Below are 21,346 nucleotides of genomic sequence, written 5' to 3'. Positions count from 1 at the left end.
TTCTTCTCTGTCAGAGCTTCAGCTCAAAGTTGAGCCACGTCGCTACCCGATCGAGGGTTCCCCTCATTCATCCATTAAGATTTCCGTTGTTTGCAACTTCCTTTGATCTCTTCTCCTGCCATTCCTTCCGAATTGTCTGAGCTCATCCTCTCCACACCACGGAGCGACGTTCGCTCTCCATGCGATCGTCTTTGTCCTCTTCTCCTTCTCTCTCCCCACCTTTACCTACTAAAATGCTGTCAATCCGAAAATGAGGACGTGGGTCCAGCTAGTGAATTGGAGATTATGTATTGGAATTTCAGGAGTGGGACCACGCCTCCAAACACGCTCCTTCCGGATGTCATCTATATATAGGGGGCGATCGTGGCTCAAGAGTTCAACAGTGTATGAATGTGTGTGTGAATGGGTGGATGACTGAATGTGTAAAGCGCTTTGAGGTCCTTAGGGACTAGAAAAGCGCTATATAAATACAGTAGGACTGGGTATCGTCACTGATTTCTAGAATCGATTCAATTCCGATTCACAAGGTCCCGAATCGATTCGATCCACGATTCGATTTAAATCTGGGAAATTTTGACAGTCAGAAATATTATAATTCAGATCTGTACATTTACATATTTTTGTATCAATAAAAAGGAAGCTGACAGTTTCGAGACTTTATCACAGGTGTGAGCGTCACAGCAGAGGCCTTTGTGTCAAAGTAGCTGAAGATAAAACACAGAAAAACATGAAGGTGACTTTCCTGTTCTGGGATTTTATAAAAATATTCTGCAGTAGATCAAAAACGAAAGAAAACCATTAATCAACATATGAACATTACCTCTGAAGTTACAGCGGTTTTATTAGAGACACGGTTAAGCGTTTTGCATTTTGAATAATTTTAAAAAGTTTAAATTTGTTCAGTATTGAACAGCAGAAATGAGGTTTTCTTTTTGGAAGTATGTAAAAGAGAAAAAAACAGCGGCTGACAGCGCTGTAAACAGCAGTAGACTTGTGCGTAACAAGCAAGCGAATAATGAAGAAAGGGAAACTGTTCTTGAAGTACAGAGAGAGAGAGAGAGAGAGAGAGAGAGAGAGGGAGGGAGGGAGAGAGGGAGGGGGGGAGAGAGAGAGAGAGAGAGAGAGAGAGAGAGGGAGGGAGGGAGAGAGAGAGAGAGAGAGCTGTGCATCGTGGTGGAAGCAAAACAGTGAAAGTCAGAGTGAATTCATGACGATGTTTATGTGAAGCGTTTGGATCTTCTTTTGCTGCTGGTTCGGTCAATATTGTTTGGAGAGAGATAAAACTAACAGCTTTAGAATCGGCGCAAAAAGGGCGTGAACACAAAGCGCGGACCCGGATCAGCGAGCTGTCGGCTTTCAGCCCCGACCGTGAGAAAGGCGACATCTAACTGATTCTGATCCGCGGGTCGCGCTGTGTGTTTAAGTCTATGTGCAGAATCCGTGTTCCTGCTCTCATTTACTGTCTTAACTGTTTGGTGGTTCTTGAAATTTTGTGAGATGTCACCAGAGATTCTGGCATTTCAGGCAAAATAAATTTATATTAAAAAAATCGACTCAGGATTTTAATGAATCGATTTTACGTTATCCAAGCCAGAATTGATCTTAATCGATGAATCGATTATAAAAACCCACCCCTAAAATACAGGCCATTTACCATATAGGTTCCCTCAGTTCTGCAAGCTGTTCATTCTCGTTTACGTGACCCACCCTTCCTCCCTCCTTGTTCTTAATTCTTTAACTTCTTCACTCCTATTTATAGCACGGGATCTGCCAGGCCCGGGAGCCGTCGCCAGTCCCCTTCGAGGCCTTCCCCAAACCGCAGCTCAATTAATGTCCAAGCATCACCTTTACCTACTAAAACGCTGCCAATCCTAAAATGAGGATGTGGGCCCAGCTAGTGAATGGATGTTAAAATCACCCACAATAATTATTTTATCTGAGCTGAGCACTAAGTCAGATAAAAAGTCCCAGAAATCAGACAGAAACTCAGTGTAAGGCCCAGGTGGACAATAGATGATAATAAATAAGACTGCTTTCTGAGTTTTACAGCTGGGGTGGACAAGACTAACCATCAGGCTTTCCAATGAATTAAAAGTCTGTCTGGGTCTTTGGTTAATAAGCTTGAGTGGACGATTGATGCCAAACCCTCTTTTGGCCTGTACTTCGAGGATTCTGATGATTACTATGACTGAGGGACATTCATTCATCTAAATTAACATTATGTTGAAACCAGGTTTCTGTGAGGCAGACTAAATCAGTTTATTGATCAATTGTTAATTTATGTACTAACAGGGATTCAACGGGAGACCAAATATTAATCCAGATTTGACTGTTTTACTCTTTGGTGCAGTCGTGGATACTGTATTGTTCTTTCTTTGTGATTTCTTTATGCTTAAATCATTTTTTCATGATTTTTGGTGATTTGGGAGTAGACATAGTCTTTAAGGGGATTTTGGAGGGATAAGGGAAGGAGAGAAGCTGCAGACAGCTCTGTAAGACTCTGTCACTCTTTCTGGTAAAGATGTTGGACAGGTCATCTGTTTGAAGCACCTCTTGCACCTCTAGTTCTTCGGCATCTCTGGCTCCACACTCATAATCCAAACATTGATTGGTCACATAACAGCATTTCTGGTTAGATCACATGGCATCAACCCAACTGCATAAAATCTGCATCGCCACCCTTTCACCTCCTGCCGAACCACCAACTGATGTGAAACTTTCAAAATGTTTTCAGTTCAGGTATAGTGACAGCACAGGGAGGATTAAATTCATGAATTCAGTTATTCATCTACATCAGCAGGGGGTCTGGAGCAGATTGCAGTTGTGTTTTCAGGCAGCTTCAGTCTTTAGTTTGAGTAAAAATGTGCACTGACATTTGAAAACAGGGTCCTTTTTCATATGTCTGCTGTAGCCATCATGTAATTTGCCCATTTCCTCCTTTCTTCCCATCCAGCTTCACCTGCAGCCCAGCTCTTCGGCTCTTCTGTCTCAGTCTAACGTTGGGGCTCTGTTGAAGGAACTGGCTGATGTAGAGAGGCTTCTGAAGGATGTGGACCTGCTTTCTAGTCTGGCTCGCCTGCTGCCCAAAGGGGCCTGTGCTGGTCGAACTCCAGCATCGCCAGCAAACACAACATGGCCTCTCAATGCCACCACATGGGGCCCCAACACAACTGACATTCCCGTAGAGGGTGATGAAGGAGGAGAGGAAGGTGGAGGAGCAGGAAGTGGGAAAGGGAAGAAGGAAACGGAGAATCCTCATTCTCAGTTTTCAGCATTTGTACAGTTATGGGCTGGACTGCAGCCCATTCTGTGTGGGAATAACAGGTGGGTATGACAAAAACTGTCTTTAATTGTATGAGGAATGCTTTTGTCATGTTGTTTTAAATAATATGAACATACATTTAAAGAAGTGCCCACGTGTTTAGACTACTCCGTTTTACAAAAAAGCTACCCAACCGAAGAGAAACAGAAGCAGCCACAGGTTTTATCTTTATATGAACAATGGTCAGAGTACAAAGCATATGCAATGAGAAAGCTCCTCCTCAGCTTCTCAACATAATAAAGTTCTAGCACATAAATTAAATACCAATCACATCAAGAATACGAGAACAGAGAGATTGTTAACAGCTTAAATGGGAAGAAATTAAAATACCAAAATACCTGGATATCAACATCAGCAAGAATGTCAATTAACTGTTTGTGAAATTGAAATAAGAGGATTACTTCTAGGACTTGTAGACAGTCAACTGTGTGGAATTAAATGAACTACAACTGAGCTCTAAAAGGATAAATGGACTGGTTCTTATATAGCGCTTTTCGACTTTATCTGAGCGCTCAAAGTCTTTATACATTCTCACATTCATACAAGCACTTTTTTCAGTTTTTTCTGGTTAAACACTTTCTAACATTCACACACACTCATACTCTGTTGGATGCATGGGAGAGCACCTTGCCCAAAGATATTTAACATGCAGACTGGAGAAGCCAGGGATCAAACCACCAACCTTCCCATTAGTAGATGACCTGCTGGATCTCCTGAGCTACAGCTGCCCCACCTCTAACTGATATAATTGTTGTAAATCAAAGTAATTATTGCTAAAACCACAAAATACTATGATAATAAATTTTTTAAAATTATTTTCAAACTACTCTGCTGTCCATGCACTTTATCGGCATACCGTTCTAGTAAACAAAAAAAGTGTGAAATATCTCAAAACATGCTTTATATTTTAGATTCTTCTAAATAGCCAACCTTTGCTTGATTACTGCTTTGCACTGTGGCATTTATCTGGGCTGAAAGTATCCTCAGCAGCAGAGGGACTCTTGGTCTTCCTTTCCTGCAGCAGTCCTCATGTGAGCCAGTTTCATCGTAGCGCTTGATGATTTTTGCGACTCCACTTGGGGACACATTCAAATTTTTAGCAACTTTTTGACTGACTGACTTTCAGTCCTTAAAGTAATGATGGGCTGTTGTTTCTCTTTACTCAGCTGATTGGTTCTTGCCATAATGTGAATTCTAACAGTTGTCAAATAGGGCTGTCAGCTGTGTCCGAACCTGACTTCTGCACAAAGCAACTGATGGTCCCAGTGGCATTAAGAAGGCAAGAAATGAACAAATGGACCCTGACAGGCACACCTGTGAGGTGACTACATCATGAAGCTCACTGAGAGAAGGCCGAGGGTTTGCAGCGCTGTCAACAAGACAAATGGTGGAATCTAAAATATAAACATATTTAGAGTTATTTATCATTTTTTCTTTGCTTCCATATATCTGGCTTCATCTATTTGATGTCTTCAGTTTGTATCTACAATGTAGGAAGGGTAGTAAAAATAAAGAAAAAGCATTAAATGAGTAGGTGTGTCCAAACTTTTTACCTGTAGTGTATAACCTAGAAGATACAGATCAAATTACAAAGTACTGTTAGTTATAGTAGGGCTGTCTTGGTCGACACGCCTCTACAATGTTCCATGGAGATCAGGGGTGGTAGCTCTGGATCGGCAGACCTGGTGGTGGTTGTGGTTTCCATCTTCAAAGAAGGGGATCGAACGGTGTGTTCCCACTACTGGGGGATCACACTCCTCAGCCTCCCTGGGAAAGTCTATGCCAGGGTGCTGGAAAGGAGAGTCTGTCCGTTAGTCCAACCTCGGATACAGGAGGAACAATGCGGTTTTCGTCCTGGTCGTGGAACACTGGACCAGCTCTTTACCCTCTCAAGGATACCTGAGGGTGCATGGGAGTTTGCCCAACCAGTCTACGTGTGTTTCATGGACTTGGAGAAGGCATTCGACCGTGTCCCTCAGACTGTCCTGTTGGAGGTGCTCTGAGAATATGGGGAGTCTGGCCCATTGCTACGGGCCATTTGATCCTTATACAACCGTTGCGAGAGCTTGGTCCAACATAAGTCGGACAATAAGTCGGACTCGTTCCTAGTGGGTGATGGGCTCCGCCAGGGCTGCCCTTTGTCACCGATTCTGTTCATAATTTTTGTGGACAGAATTTCTAGGTGCAGCCAAGTTGTGGAAGGCTTCACTTGATTGGTCTCAGAATCTCATCTCTGCTTTTCACGGATGATGTGGTTCTGTTGGCTTCATTGAGTGATGGCCTCCAGCTCGCAGTGGAATGGTTTGCAGCCGAGTGTGAAGCAGTGGGAATCAGATGAGGCACGCATCCAGTTCGGCCATCCGGGAGGGACTCAGAGTAGAGCAGCTCCTCTGCATCGACAGGAGTCAGTTGAGGTGGTTCGGGCATCTTACAAGGACGCTGCCTGGATGCCTCCTGGGTGAGGTGTTCCGGGCATGTCCCATTGGGATGATGCCCTGGGGCAGACCCAGGACGTGCTGGAGAGATTATATCTCTCAGCTAGCTGGGAATGCCTTGGTGTTCCCCCAGACAAGCGGGAGGAGGTGGTGGAGGAGAGGGAGGTCTTGGCTTCTCTGCATAGGCTGCTGTCCCCGCGACCCGGCCCCAGATAAGCGGAAGAAAATGGATGGATGTTACTTAGCAGTACAGTCTGTGCTCTTAACCATAGATCTTGTTGCAGGATAATTGAACCGGAGGCTTTGAAGCAGGGAAACATGAGCTCTCTGGGATTCACCAGCAAAGAACAAAGGAATTTGGGCCTACTGGTTCACTTGATGACTACAAATCCCAAGATCCTCTACTCTCCTATTGGCTCCCAGGTGGACAAAGTGATTCAGAAGGCATGTAAACACCACTCTCTTTCGTGTATATATACAAAAAGATTTGCATTATCAATCAAGTATGAACAAAGCTTTTGTCATAACCAGCAAAAATACACTGTCCAAGCTATTAGTGTGTTTTCTTCCAAAACACTGGGAGGCAGAACGGACTGAATGAGTATGATGTAGATCACCACCATCTAATTTTTAACCCTAACCTGATACAATGTTCATTCAGAACATTTTCAATGTGTTGGTGCAACATGATCTATGCAACACTCCATAATGACAAAGCAAAAGATGTTTCCATTCACTTGTTTTAGAATTGTTGAAAAAAAGGCTGATATTTTGCATTCATACTATTAATCACGCACTTGGATATGACTGTGCTCTGTTGTCTGTGAAATGCTTTTAGAATTTGATTGGAGTCCACCTGTCATAGAACATATGTCTGTGAGGGTTCTCAGTCATCCAGGTCGTCGTAGTCAAAGGAGCTTGCAGAGAAAAGCGTCTGGACTTCTTTAAGTTGCTTGAAGACGTTTCACCTCTCATCCGAGAAGCTTCTTCAGTTCTAGGGTCAAATGGTGGAGAGTCCCAGATTTAAACCTAGTGGGAGTTTCCCCCCACAGAGGGACAATCACATGATAAGGTGGGGCCAGGTTTCACAATGAGCTCACCTGAAACCCTGGCTGATTGGGACCCACACCCAGTTTCACACCTTGGCTCATGTGATTAGAGGATCATCAGGGGATCCTTTTGTCCCTCTGTGGGGGGAAACTCCCACGGGGTTTAAATCTGGGACTCTCCACCATTTGACCTTAGAACTGAAGAAGCTTCTCTGTTCTCTGATGAGAGGTGAAACGTCTTCAAGTAACTTAAAGAAGTCCAGACGCTTTTCTTTGCAAGCTCCTTTGACGTCATAGAACATAATTGAAAAGGCCAGTGAGACAGGGCTGTGTCCAAGCACAGATCTGGGAGTAAATATATTTAGGATGTTTAAGACCACGGTGCCCTCCACTACTGTAAGAACTGTGTTACTGTATTGGAAGAAGAAGAAATAATAAGAAGAAAATAATAGAAGACATTTTATTTATAGATATACATATATTTGTTTATACAGATTCATACAGATTGTAATGAAAAACTAATGTGTTCACTTTTTTCTTTAAAGGCCAATGAGACATTTGCATTTGTTGGGAATGTGACACATTACACCCGGGTGTGGCTCAATATCTCCTCCCAGCTCAGGAGTTTCCTGGAGGAGGGCCAGTTCCACAAGCACCTGGTGTGGCTGCAGCAGGTACATTTACAAAAGAGCCCACGGACATGACGCTGCAGTGCTGTCTGTGCTGGAACATTTACATCCATCTTTTCCTAGAATTAGATTTTGAGTCAGGAGCCTTTTAATTGTGCTCTGCTTCTGCTTCATTCATCTTGTTTTTCTTTGCTCAAGTTGTTCTCAGATCTTCAGCAGCACCCTGAGTTGATAAATGGCACAGACACTGAGCTAATGCAAAGTCTGATGGAAGGAAACTACAGTCTTCCCAACACCTCCACCTTGCTAGAACAGCTGGACACCATTGACAATGCTGCCTGTGGCTGGACACACTTTATGTCTAAGGTCAGCACAGTTTTTATCTTAAATTTTACAAAGATAAAACAATGCATCACTCCAAAAACTTAGTTTTGACCTTATAAAAAAGCAGTTCTATAAATTCAGCCACATGACCACATGAAAGCAGCGGCCCAGGTTTGAGTCTGATCCATGTATGTCTTCCCTCCCCCTCTTGCTCCGCTTTTCTGTCTATCTCTACTATTGCTATCCAATAAAGGCAAAAAAATAAAAACACTTATGCATCCTGGATAGCTATGCATAGTGTGGATATCGAGTTCAGAAGAGAAAAAGAGTTCTCATTAAGAAGGAAAATACAATAGATGATTTAAGAAGGGGCCACCCGGGGAATGAATATGGAGCTGGGACAGGTTTGGACCATAATACCAGAACCAACTGGTGGACATGGGAGGTGATCAGGTTGAAGAAAGTCTTACCTGGCTTCGTTAGCCAATGGGACTGCTGATGCAAAAACTTGGGTGTGGGGGGAGTTTGGGGACATAAAACAAGACTTTTGGTCAGCATCAAGGTGATTCTGGCACATGACTCAGGAGGGGGATGCAGTGTTCCACTCACAATATATAAAGTGGTCGCAGAACACAGAACAAGCTCTTTATCCTCCTGAGGTTATTTGAGGGTGTGTGGGAGTTGTACAGTTGTCATCACGTCCCATGGGGTCAGCCCTGGGGTGTCTGGCCTGTTGCTGTGGGCCATTTGCTCCCTCTACCACTGCAGCGCGAGCTTGAACCATATTGTTGGCAATAAGTAGGACTCAGTGAGTGTTGAACCGTGCCAGTTCTGCCCTTGGTCACCAGTTTTGTTCATAGTTTTATGGACACATTATCTAGCCCTAGCAGGTGATGGAGGCTCTTGGGGTCTTGTTCATGAGGTCACAGATACAAGTGGTGGAAATTAGTTTCTTTCAAAGGGTGGCTGGGTTCTTCCCTTAGAGATAAGGTTACTCCAAGTCCCCCTCGGATGTTTCTTCATCCGAGGGGGACTTGGAGTAAAGCCTCTGCTCCTCAACATCAGGAGTCCTACTTGATGCCTCCTAGTCGAGGTGTTTCAGGCATATTGTACTGGGATGAGGCACCAGGTCATACCCAGGATATGCTGGAGAGATTATATGTCAGTTGACCAATGCAGTGTCCCCCTGGCTAAGCTGGAAGAGGTGGTCAGGGTGAGGGAAGTCTGGGCTTCTCTGCAAAGACTGCTGCTCCTGCGAGCCAAACCTGAATGCAGGGCTGCAATAATAATGACAACAATATTCATTCATTTTTATCTGCTTCACAACAACAACAACAACAACAAAGAAATAATCTTTCTTTATTAATGTTACTTACAGAGTGGGGTCATTATAAGACAAGTGACTGCTATCAGCTTTTAGCTACGTCTTTCTTTTTCTGTTTAATCACGTACCAGTATTTCAAATGTTTGGATTACACATGAAAACACGACTGGTACGCTGGTGTGATATTCACGTGAATTAACTTTTTTTTGCTTTCTTGATTCTGGTGTCAGTCACAACAGTCATGGATGACTCTTTGTGTTTATATTTTATTAAAATTGTTATTAGGAATCCACAGATAAATGCAAAGTCATTGCATTAAATCACACTGAGAAGTTTTTACATTCTATTTAATGTCTTTGGACTTTGTAGAGAAAACAGAGACAACAGCACACGATCCTACTGCGTGCTGTAAATATGTAAAGACTTTAATAAGCTCATATGATGGTTTCATCTTGGTGCTAAAACACCAACAGCCTTCTGCAGTGAAACATGATTAGAGTAGAGTAGAATAGAATAGAATAGAATAGAATAATTACTTTAATTGTCCCACAAGGGGAAATGTGGTTGTAACAGCAGGAAAAAACAAAACAAAAAAACCCCCCACATATACAAACAGAACAGGACACAGAACAGAAACACACAATCTTCACATATTTACATCATGGACAATAGTTACCAAAACAGAGCACTGTACAGTTATTAAAATTAAAGTGCAGATAAGTGGCAAACCCAGGTGTGTGTCTGTTACTTGTGTTTCCAGGTCAGTGTTGATGTCTTCAAGGGCTTTCCTGATGAAGACAGCATTGTCAACTACACCCTGAATCAGGCTTACCGGGACAACGTTTCTGTGTTTGCCAGTGAGTCGCCTTTGCATGTCCGACTGTAATCATAGTATCTAATGCATTTAAAGTGCAGGAGTGAGGTGGACATGCTCTAGATTTTCACAATGTCCCGTTTGTGCTTTGCTTGCAAAAAGGTCACTTGCGTACCCACAGGCCTCAGACTGCTTCCAGCTAGAGGTCAGCTGACTCCTGTCAGCTGACTTCCCTTTGGGCATATCTCATTCCACTGAAGCTTCTTCAGTTCTAAAACCAATCGCTCCCAGATTATTTGCCGTAGTGAGAGTTGTCCATTATGAGGGTCGCTGACCCCCTAATGATTCTCTACCTAATCACATGAGCCAAGGTGTGAAAACGAGTGTAGGTCACAATCACCATTGTGGACCCACTGCGAAGCCTGGCCCCACCCAATCGTGTGATTTCTGAGGTCAAAAGGCCCAGGATGTGAGTGGGCATTAAGGCATCTGGGAAGGATCTCAAAACATACATGAGTGTGCCCCACACTGCTCCCCCTGGTGGATACACATGACATTACCACTTGATTTCCTAATTGCCGTTTAGGGGCGTTACTACTCATGGTTGCATCATTCACATCACAGGCGGGGATGTCACTGCGCTCTCCCATCAACCAGCAATCAGTCAGGATTCCTCACAGTCCTGTCAGGGATGAGCAGCTGTTTCTGTTTCTGTTTCTATATTATTCAGAGTCGTTCATAATCAAATGAAGCATATTAAATGCCCACATCAGAGTTTTGATGCAAAATTAGATTTTCTTTACTATTCTAATGTTTTCTTTCCCCAGGTGTGATTTTCCAGACTAATAAAGATGGCTCCCTTCCACCACATGTTATGTACAAAATCAGACAAAATTCCAGCTTAACAGAGAAGACCAATGAAATCAGGAGGGCCTACTGGCGCCCTGGCCCCAACACTGGGGGGAAATTCTATTTCCTGTATGGCTTTGTTTGGATCCAAGGTAAGGAACTGAAATTCACTTACTTCCCCAGTGCTGACCGTTTGATTGTGGTTGGAATGAGAATTCTCAGTCTTGTGTGGTTTTTGAACAGTATGTAGATCAACGGTTTTATGCACAGGACCCAAGGGGTGACACACTGATATCAGTGCAGTTTCATTTGTTTTTATGAAGTAAAGGTAACGTGCTTACCTGGCCTTGTGTCAGATTGGCACCCTGTCCAGGATGTACCCTGCCTCTTGCCCTGTGGCAGCTGGGATGGGTTTCAAGCCCCCTGCAACCCTGACCTGGATGAGCAGAAGGGGATGGATTGATGGAACGTGCTTACAACGCTGCAGCAGTAGCCTTTTCTAACTACAAATCATATTTTATTTAGTTGCTGAAAGCAGGGAAGCCACTCAACTGACACAGAATATTGAATGATGAAATCAGAGTGATAGACGTGTCTGAAGACAACGCAGTGTAAGGCTGTTTAGCCAGGAGAGGTCACAGGCTCTGACAGGGTTGGATCATTACAAAAAGACTACAAATCAAACTTTCACGGTCACGTGTGTGGGAATGGAAGGAGAGGACCCAAATGCAGGACTCACGGGTTTATTAGTCAGACGACTTCCACCTCAGCTCTTCCTCCAGAAAGGAGAGCGGTGCCTGCTCCCGCTCGTAGAAGTCTGAGGGGTCCATTTCGTGTCTTCATGGGTCTCATCAGGCTATAGCATAGAATGAAATTACAATAGACTTTTATTGGATGTCATTCCTATGAAAACTGGTCACACTACAAGTGTGGTAGCTCTTTAAGGGTCTGTGGTCTTTATCACTGCAGTTTATGTTAAAAGGAAACAGTTGTTTTAAGTTATTAGAATATTTCTACTTCAGTTCATCATCAGCCTGTTTAAAGAATGAGCTTTCAGCTGCTCTCTGTTTATTACCCTCATTCATAACTGAGTACAAGTCACGTGCTGATGTGTAAGCCTGCAGAAGACAGCAAATATATATATATATAAACACCCAGCACGCCCCTGCGGGCGGTTTATCCTTCAAGCTCGGGTCCTCTACCAGAGGCCTGGGAGCTTGAGGGTCCTGCGCAGTATCTTAGCTGTTCCCAGGACTGCGCTCTTCTGGACAGAGATCTCCGATGTTATTCCCGGGATCTGCTGGAGCCACTCGCCTAGCTTGGGAGTCACCGCACCTAGTGCTCCGATTACCACCGTTACCTTCACCCTCCACATCCTCTCGAGCTCTTCTCTGAGCCCCTGGTATTTCTCCAGCTTCTCGTGTTCCTTCTTCCTGATATTGCTGTCATTCGGAACCGCTACATCGATCACTACGGCCGTCTTCTTCTGTTTGTCTACCACCACTATGTCCGGTTGGTTAGCCATCACCATTTTGTCCGTCTGTATCTGGAAGTCCCACAGGATCTTAGCTCGGTCATTCTCCACCACCCTTGGGGGCATCTCCCATTTTGACCTCGGGACTTCCAGGTTATACTCGGCACAGATGTTCCTGTACACTATGCCGGCCACTTGGTTATGGCGTTCCATGTATGCCTTGCCTGCTAGCATCTTGCACCCTGCTGTTATGTGCTGGATTGTCTCTGGGGCATCTTTACACAGCCTGCACCTGGGGTCTTGCCTGGTGTGATAGACCCCAGCCTCTATGGATCTTGTACTCAGAGCTTGTTCTTGTGCTGCCATGATTAGTGCTGTCTTTCAGTCCAGCTTTGTCAAGCCACTGGTAGGATTTCTGGATATCAGCCACCTCCTCTATCTGCCGGTGGTACATACCGTGCAGGGGCCTGTCCTTCCATGATGGTTCCTCGTCTCCCTCCTCTTTCTTGGGTTTCTGCTGCCTGAGGTATTCACTGAGCACTCGGTCAGTTGGGGCCATCTTCCCAATGTATTCTTGGATGTTCCTTGTCTCATCCTGGACTGTGGTGCTGACACTCACCAGTCCCCGGCCCCCTTCCTTCCGCTTAGCGTACAGCCTCAGGGTGCTGGACTTGGGGTGAAACCCTCCATGCATGGTAAGGAGCTTTCTTGTCTTTATGTCAGTGGCTTCTATCTCCTCCTTTGGCCAGCCTATTACCCCAGCAGGGTATCTGATCACGGGCAGGGCGTACGTGTTGATGGCCCGGATCTTGTTCTTACCATTCAGCTGACTCCTCAGGACTTGCCTGACCCTCTGCAGGTACTTGGTGGTTGCAGCCTTTCTAGCGGCCTCTTCATGGTTCCCATTTGCCTGCGGGATCCCCAGGTACTTGTAACTGTCCTCTATGTCTGCAATGTTGCCTTCTGGTAGTTCAATCCCCTCAGTTCTGACTACCTTCCCTCTCTTTGTTACCATCCGACTACACTTCTCCAGTCCGAACGACATTCCAATGTCATTGCTGTATAGCCTGGTAGTGTGGATCAGTGAATCGATGTCTCGTTCACTCTTGGCATACAGCTTGATGTCATCCATGTACAGGAGGTGGCTGACAACTGCTCCGTTCCGTAGTCGGTATCCGTAGCCAGTCTTGTTAATGATCTCACTGAGGGGGTTCAGGCCTATGCAGAACAGCAGTGGGGACAGAGCATCTCCTTGGTAGATCCCGCACTTGATGGTAACTTGTGCTATGGGCTTGGAGTTGGCCTCTAGTGTTGTACGCCACATCCCCATTGAGTTCCTGATGAAGGCTCTTAGGGTCCCATTGATCTTGTACAATTCTAGGCATTCCAGTATCCAGCTGTGGGGCATTGAGTCATAGGCCTTCTTGTAATCAATCCAGGCAGTGCACAGGTTGGTCAGTCTGGTCTTGCAGTCTCGGCTGATTGTTCTGTCTACCAGTAGCTGGTGTTTTGCACCTCTGGTATTCTTGCCAATTCCTTTCTGTGTCCCGCTCATGTATTGACCCATGTGCCTGTTCATCTTAGCCGATATGATGCCTGACAGGAGCTTCCATGTAGTACTGAGGCAGGTTATTGGTCGGTAGTTGGAGGGGACCGGTCCCTTCTTGGGGTCCTTGGGGATCAGGACCGCCCGGCCTTCAGTTAGCCATTCCGGGTGTCTTTCGTTAACTAGCAGCTGGTTCATTTGTGCTGCCAGACGCTCGTGGAGTGCAGTCAGCTTCTTCAGCCAGTAGGCGTGAACCATGTCGGGCCCTGGTGCTGTCCAACTCTTCATACTGGAGACCCTTTCTTGGATATCTGCCACTGTGATGGTTACTGGACCCTGTTCAGGGAGGTCGCTGTGGTCTGCCCTCAGATCCTCTAGCCACTGAGCATTGCCGTTATGGGTTGCATCCTTCTCCCATATGCTCTTCCAGTATTGCTCCGTCTCCAGCCTTGGTGGTGCTGTTCTCTTATTGTTCCCTTGCCACTGAGAGTACACCTTTGCTGGTTCTGTGGAGAACAGCTGGTTTATTCTCCTGCCTTCTATCTCTCTGGTGAACCTCCTCAAGCGGCTGGTCAAGGCTGTGAGTCTTTGCTTGGCAGTTTCCAAGGCCTCAGGTATGGACAGCTTGCTGTATTTCTTAGGCACCTTATTTGTCGCACCTTTCTGCAACTCTGTTAGTTGGCTAACCTCCCTCCGTGCTACTTTGATCTTGGTATCGAAGAATCCATAGGTCCCTCATCCTATTCATGTAGCCCCTTCCGCCGGGGTTACTTGCGTAGTAGCATTCCAACAACGCCCTGTTTTCGTCCCTTGCCCACCGATGCCTTCTTGTTCCAGTAGCCCACTTTTCGTCAGGGTGCCCTGGTTCCTCAACACCTGACGCGGACCTTGTTGATCCGGGCGACGTCCGAGCCGGCATGCCTTCATATTTATCTGTCTCGCTCATGTCTGCGGTAGGCTTGCTTAGCATAGGGGGTCTAGCCTTAGGACCCTTACTGGATACAGACGCCCCAGGCAGGAATCGAACTTGCGATCCTCTGTTCCAAAGGCGCGTAGTTTAACCACTACGCTATCCAGCTGCTATATATATATATATATATATATATATACATATATATAATTGAGTCCCTTGTATTTTATAATGTTCTAGCTCACTCTTTCTCCATATTTATGTCGAATATTGTCACTGAGTTTCCCATGAAAAATGTTTAAGCATAAATATAAAATAAAGGTTATATAATTCTACTGTACTGTATATTTCATCATGTGAATTAAAAAAATCGTAATTTTTTTAAAGCGATTAATTTGTAAATCAGTCTGACTCACAACATCCTTTATTACCCAAACCGTCACCATCAGCTGATATACAAATATGTAACACGCACGCTGGAGAGAAATACGAACCCTGTCTCGATTCTCTTTTCCAGACATGATAGAGAGAGCGATCATCAACACATTTGTGGGGCATGACGTGGTGGAGCCTGGCAACTACGTTCAGATGTTCCCCTATCCATGCTACACCAGAGACGAGTAAGGGACGGACTAACACGTAGCCCTGTACTTTATTTACTGGGATTCTGTTTGTGTGATAATAATAAACAAAATAATGACACGTTACCATTAGAACGTCATGTAAACAGAATGTCTTAAGCAGTTTGAAAAGTTCCTTTAAACGTGACCAACGATCGGTTTGGATGAATATATTCCTCCATCAGCACATCTGTCTGTTACTGTGATCATCAGCTCATACCCTGTGTTACTCTTGTCTTTGCAGTTTTCTCTTTGTGATTGAGCACATGATGCCTCTGTGTATGGTGATCTCTTGGGTTTACTCAGTGGCCATGATGATTCAGCATATTGTAGCTGAGAAAGAGCACAGGCTTAAAGAGGTGAGTGTTTGTTAGCGTGATTGGTCCACACGACAGCGTGCTCAAAGATTGTTGGGGATGGGAGCAAACAATTAGTTTTAAACCAAAGCAAATATTGAAACTTTAAACAAACATTTGAAATATAGGGCTTGTATTTACAAAAACATGCAGTACGTACGGCTCAGTGATAGAATCGCTCGCAGCATTTCGTGCATGTCAACACCCCCCAAGCAAGTCCAGCTTATTGCTGGTAATGTGGAGCAGTGTCTCACAACAGTTGGACAGTGATGGACAGTGATTTCAGTGATGGGCCCAAGCACTCATGTACCTGAGGGACATGATCGCATGTCTCCATGTCCACACCCACTGGTCCAGAGCTGGTCCAGTGTTCTGCAACCAGGACAATAACTGCATGGTTCCTCCGGGATCTGAAGTCTGATAAGTAGACGAACTTTCCTGACCAGGTCCAAGATGAAGCGACTCTCTCCTCCTCTGGTAGAAACCCGTCATACAAGCAGCAAGCTGAGGGAATGCAAGGATGCTCACCCTGCCTGTTACCTCTCACCGAGACCAGTGGAATAAATGTGCACGAGCAAGCAGCTGCGAAGAGTCACCAGTGAACTGCTCCCAGTATGTGTGCAGCTGTGTGGCTCCTTTATGTTTCCTTTAGTGTTGAAAAGCAGAGTTGCTCCACAATCCATGGCAACATTGTTCCACGCTGTACATCAGCGCGCAGCCTTAGTGCTGCTCTTTGCTGCCTCCTCTCAGGCCACTTTGATACTGCGACCACGCCAGCCTTAAAAACACAAACATGGGTCCATGTTCTGCTTAGTAAACTTATTTCTTGATTTTGTGCCACTTTTTACATTTTCACAGTTTTAATGATAAGATTATAATGTTTTTTTTTAACATTGATTAATACCTTACACCAAATACATATTATATGTTAACTTGTTGAATGGAATTAAATTTTATAAAACAGTGTAAAAGTACTTTTACTGCTTAAGTACTTTTGAAACATGAGAAGTTTTATTCAATCTTACGCTGATAGGTTAATAAAAAAAAGACGAGCTGCTGTTTCTCCCGGCAGTCAGGGACTCGTCATCACTTTCCTCCTGCTTACGGCGTCCCTGTCTGATCTTTGACTTCTGTTTATCGTACACTCGCTCACAGCTCTCAGTGTGCGACAAATCCTCTCTGGGCACCAGTATAACTCAGTGGGCGACCATATGACACAAGGCAGCAGCCTGGGCTCTCTCTGCTCACCTGTCTGTCGTCACTACTGGTGTCAAATAAAGACAAAATACCGAAAAAACAGGGGGCGATCGTGGCTCAAGAGCTGGGAGTTCGTCTTGTAACCGGAAGGTTGCCGGTTCGAGCCCCGGCTCCTTGGGCGAGACACTTCACCCTACTGGTGGTGGTCAGAGGGCCCGGTGGCGCCAGTGTCCGGCAGCCTCTGTCAGTGCGCCCCAGGGTTGTGGCTACAATGTAGCTGCCATCACCAGTGTGTGGATGTGTGTGTGGATGGGTGGATGACTGAACGTGTAAAGCGCTTTGGGGTCCTTAGGGACTAAGTAAAGTGCTATACAAATACAGGCCATTTACCAAAAAACAACATTAAAAAACCAAAAACGCTCTGTGCAGACTGAGCATGATGATGAAAGACAGAAGACTTTATGTCTTTATTTGCTTTGTTGTGAAGCAAACAATCCTGCAGCATAAGTCGGGGCCCAAAACCAAAAGCCACCAGTGGGAATATGTAGAGAATGACCCAGAATTTACTTCAGCTTAGTGACACTTGGACATTATCCTGAACTGTGTGTGTTACATTAAAAGACCTCAAAGTGCTGCAGGTGTGTGTGAGTGGGTAAACGTGGGTTATAGTGGTCACTAGAAAAATAACACCACTCCCATTACTTCACAAAATTCACTTTCCCAAATTTCCCAAATTTATCATTAAAAATAAGGATGTGTGTGAAACAATGAGTGACGGAACAAAGTGTCTCAGTGTGGAAAAGGTCAGAAAGCCGTTTCTAAAGTTGTGGGACTCCAGCGAACCACAAATGCCAGAAACACAGAATAGTGGTGACCCCTCCCAGGAGGAGCCGACCAACCAGAGTTAACCCTGTTTTTCTGTCTCAGGACCTGAAGACTCGCTGTGGTAAACGGAAACAGGAAAATGTTTGTCCATCTGTTTGTGACCTCAAGCTGAAGCACGCTTCAGCAGGACAATGATCCAAAACACAGCAGCAAGTCCAAGAAACACAACTCTGACCTGCTCAAAGTCCTGACCTGAGTCAGACTGAGATGCTCAAAAACCCTCCAGTGTGGCTGAGTTACAACAATTCTGCAAAGACGAGGCAAATTTCCTCCACAGAGTGTAAAACGCTCACTGCCAGTTATCACAAACACCTGAGTGCAGCTGTTGCTGCTGAGGCCCACCCAGGTTTAGGGGCCGTGTAGCTTTGGGGTTTTGTCCACTTATTCATAAATACTTTTATTTAGCAGCTGCATTTTGTGTTTAGTGTGTTGTATAAGGGTCAAAGACTTTTTCACACTACTGTGCATACTTGCAAATAACCATAGTGTCTCTGTCTCAGGTGATGAAGATGATGGGTCTGAACAATGCAGTCCACTGGGTGGCGTGGTTCATCACGGGCTTTGTCCAGCTGTCCATCTCTGTCACTGCTCTCACGGCCATTTTAAAGTACGGCCGGGTGTTGCTCCACAGCGATCCCTTCATCATCTGGCTGTTCCTTACCATCTATGCCGTGGCTACTATCATGTTCTGGTAAGACTTCTGGCTCAATGCACAATGTGCACAGCTTCACGGATAATGTTTAGTACAGAACAGGAAGGGGATACTCTCACCACAGGGTCAAAGGTCAGTTTTGCCCAGACCTCCAATATATCTACTGGTGTGCATGAGATAAACTATGAATTGAAATGCTATGTGAATAGAGCATGGTGCATTTAAGCCTAGAAAGATAAAACTCATTGAAAAAAATTAGGAAATTGTCAGTTAGCATTTATTGGTACAGTGGAGAACGCATAATTAAATTTTTACCTCTGACAGCAGTTTGATTCCTTCCTACAATCTGCAATCAAATCTTATTCGATACTCGCTGGTCATTCTGACTTAAACAAGAGGGTGAATGAACTCTGGCAGTGTTTTCAGTAGTTACAAGAAGCACTCTGAGCACAAACCTCCACCAAGGCAGCTCACTCTTTAGGTTTCAGGGAATAAGATTATAATATGCATTTATTATTTTTACTTTATTCTTTTAAAGAATACTTTAAGATGTTTGCAGTGCATGAATGTGCAGGCTTTTGTTATTTGTCCTGTTGAAACCCACTTATACTATTTTATTATTTATTTATGTGGCAAGTACACGTGTAGCATTCATTACACATTTAAATGTTTCGTTGACCTTGAAGAAGAGGTCAGACATCAAATGACATTTAAATATTAATTAGATATTTTCTATTTGTTGACAATACACACGACTGTGAATATAAACTCTCCACCCATTTAACGTTTCATTTTAATCGATTCAGGACTTATCGAGGCATCATGTTTACAGACATAATGACAGGATGAGATGCATGCAAACTCTACCAGGGAGGTACTTCATTACCTGAAGTAACTTTATTACCATATGCCAAATAAAATGTCCATCCTTCCTGCGAGCAGTCTTTATCCTCGGGTCCTCTGCCAGAGGCCTGGGAGCTTGAGGGTCCTGTGCAGTACTTTGCTGTTCCTGCGCTCTGCTGAGGCCACGCTCCCTGTTGGGGATCACTGCTCTGAGCGATTAGGACTGGAGACCTTCACCCTCCAAATCTTCTATTCAGTTTTATTTATACGGCAACAACAGTCGCCTCAAAGTGCTTTATGTTGTAAGGCAGACCCTACAATAATACAAAGAACACAGAAAATCCCAACAGTTAGATGGCCCCTGTGAGTAAGTGCTTTGGCGACAGTGGGAAGGAAAAACTCCCTATTAACAGGAAGAAACCTCCAGCAGAACCAGGCTCAGGGAGGAACTCACATCTGCTGCTATTCGATGGGGATGAGGGGAGGAAGACAGGATGAAGACATGATATAGAAGCGAGACAGAGATTAATAATAACTAAATGCAGAGAGGAATGAGAAAGGTGACTTAAGAAGAAACACCCAGTGCATCATGGGAATCCCCCAGCAGCCTACGTCTATTGCAGCATAACTAAGGGAGGATTCAGGGTCACCTGGTCCAGCCCTAACTATATGCTTTAGCAAAAAGGAAAGTTTGAAGCCTAATCTTGAAAGTAAAGATAGTGTCTGTCTCCTGAATCCAAACTGGAAGCTGGTTCCACAGAAGAGGGGCCTGAAAGCTGAAGGCTCTGCCTCCCATTCTACTTTTAAATACTCTAGGAACAACAAGTAGGCCTGCAGAGCGAGAGCGAAGTGCTCTAATAGGGTGATATGGTACTACAAGGTCATTAAGATAAGATGGGGCCTGATTATTTAAGACCTTGTATGTAGGGTCTACCTTACAAGGCGCCTTGAGGTGACTGTTGTTGTGTTTTGGCACTACATGTAGACTGACTGGGCTCCCAGTTAGATTTTTGCAAAAAGGTGGCGTTCCCACCAGGGAAGAGTTGCTGTCCCAAGTGGAGGAATTGAAGTATCTTGGCGTCTGTGATGGAAAACAAAAGATTGACAGATAGATTGGGGCCATTTTTGCATGTAGTCCTACCTGGAGGAGGCTCAGGGCACGCCGCAGAAATGTCCCTCCAAAGGCCCGATAATCCCCTCAGTGTTTCCTGAGATTCCTGAGGTCTGGGTTTCTCTTGTTAGGCTGCTGTCCTTAAGACATGGTTATTCATGGACGGATGGATGGATAATAAGCTGTCAGTATGTCAGTGTAAGAGGAGTTTGTAGTCAGCCTCCTGTGGTCAGGACTTTTTTGATCAGTGCTGGAGGTTTCTGCCAGACATGGAAAACCTGGTGTCTTGAGTTTTAATGTTAGTGAGCATTGAGTGATGATTATTTTTGTAAAATCGTGAACCTTGTCTTTATATGTAGTGATTTTGCTGCACATCTCATTGTATTTTTAAAAACTTGTGGAATATGTCCTGAAACAAATGAAGCGTAACTTTTTTCCCAGTTTCCTGGTGTCAGTAATCTACTCCAAAGCTAAGCTGGCTTCTGCCTGCGGAGGAATCATCTATTTCCTCAGCTATGTGCCCTATATGTATGTGGCCATTAGGGAGGAGGTGGCTCACGACAAGATCACTGCCTTCGAGAAATGCATTGCTGTAAGGCATTTTACATTTCTTTCCTTTTTCACCTTTTTCCTTTGAATTTGTGGTGCGTTGGTAAAATGTTCTTTATCTGTTGTTCTGTGAAATCAGATAATCCACATTGTTTCCTTCTCTTTTAGTCTCTGATGTCTACCACAGCTTTTGGCCTTGGCTCCAAGTATTTTGCTCTATACGAGGTAGCAGGTGTTGGCATTCAGTGGCAGACCATAAGCCAGTCACCTGTAGAAGGCGATGACTTTAACCTCGGTCTCTCCATGATGATGCTCATCATTGATGCTGGCGTGTACGGTGTGCTGACCTGGTACATAGAGGCTGTGCATCCAGGTGTGAAATCCTTGCTCTCTCAGGTTTTCTCCCAACAAACGTTATTTAGGAATCTTCTGCTGATTCAATTTTCCCTAATTTTCC

The 21,346-nt window shown here is 44.7% G+C and overlaps 1 protein-coding gene across 1 annotated transcript in view; it reads left to right on the top strand.

The window, feature by feature from the left end:
* abca2 (ATP-binding cassette, sub-family A (ABC1), member 2) overlaps positions 1–21,346 on the top strand; it is a 114,530-nt gene that overhangs the window by 43,095 nt on the left and 50,089 nt on the right. Inside the window, exons 8-18 of the mRNA XM_085293258.1 lie at positions 2,954–3,324; positions 6,042–6,201; positions 7,352–7,480; positions 7,634–7,801; positions 9,844–9,940; positions 10,725–10,898; positions 15,194–15,296; positions 15,541–15,655; positions 18,235–18,425; positions 20,782–20,932; positions 21,058–21,262. Of these exons, the coding sequence (XP_085149384.1) occupies positions 2,954–3,324; positions 6,042–6,201; positions 7,352–7,480; positions 7,634–7,801; positions 9,844–9,940; positions 10,725–10,898; positions 15,194–15,296; positions 15,541–15,655; positions 18,235–18,425; positions 20,782–20,932; positions 21,058–21,262 (1,864 nt within the window). The remainder of the gene's footprint in view (positions 1–2,953; positions 3,325–6,041; positions 6,202–7,351; positions 7,481–7,633; positions 7,802–9,843; positions 9,941–10,724; positions 10,899–15,193; positions 15,297–15,540; positions 15,656–18,234; positions 18,426–20,781; positions 20,933–21,057; positions 21,263–21,346) is intronic.

The sequence above is a fragment of the Mchenga conophoros genome, linkage group LG12, assembly GCF_057382185.1.
Source record: "Mchenga conophoros isolate Kocher_MC1m ecotype Shallow Benthic linkage group LG12, M_conophoros_male_GT1.1, whole genome shotgun sequence".
NCBI lineage: Eukaryota > Metazoa > Chordata > Actinopteri > Cichliformes > Cichlidae > Mchenga > Mchenga conophoros.
The sequence above is the reverse complement of the archived record's forward strand: the minus strand, read 5'-3'. Positions and strand labels throughout refer to the sequence as shown.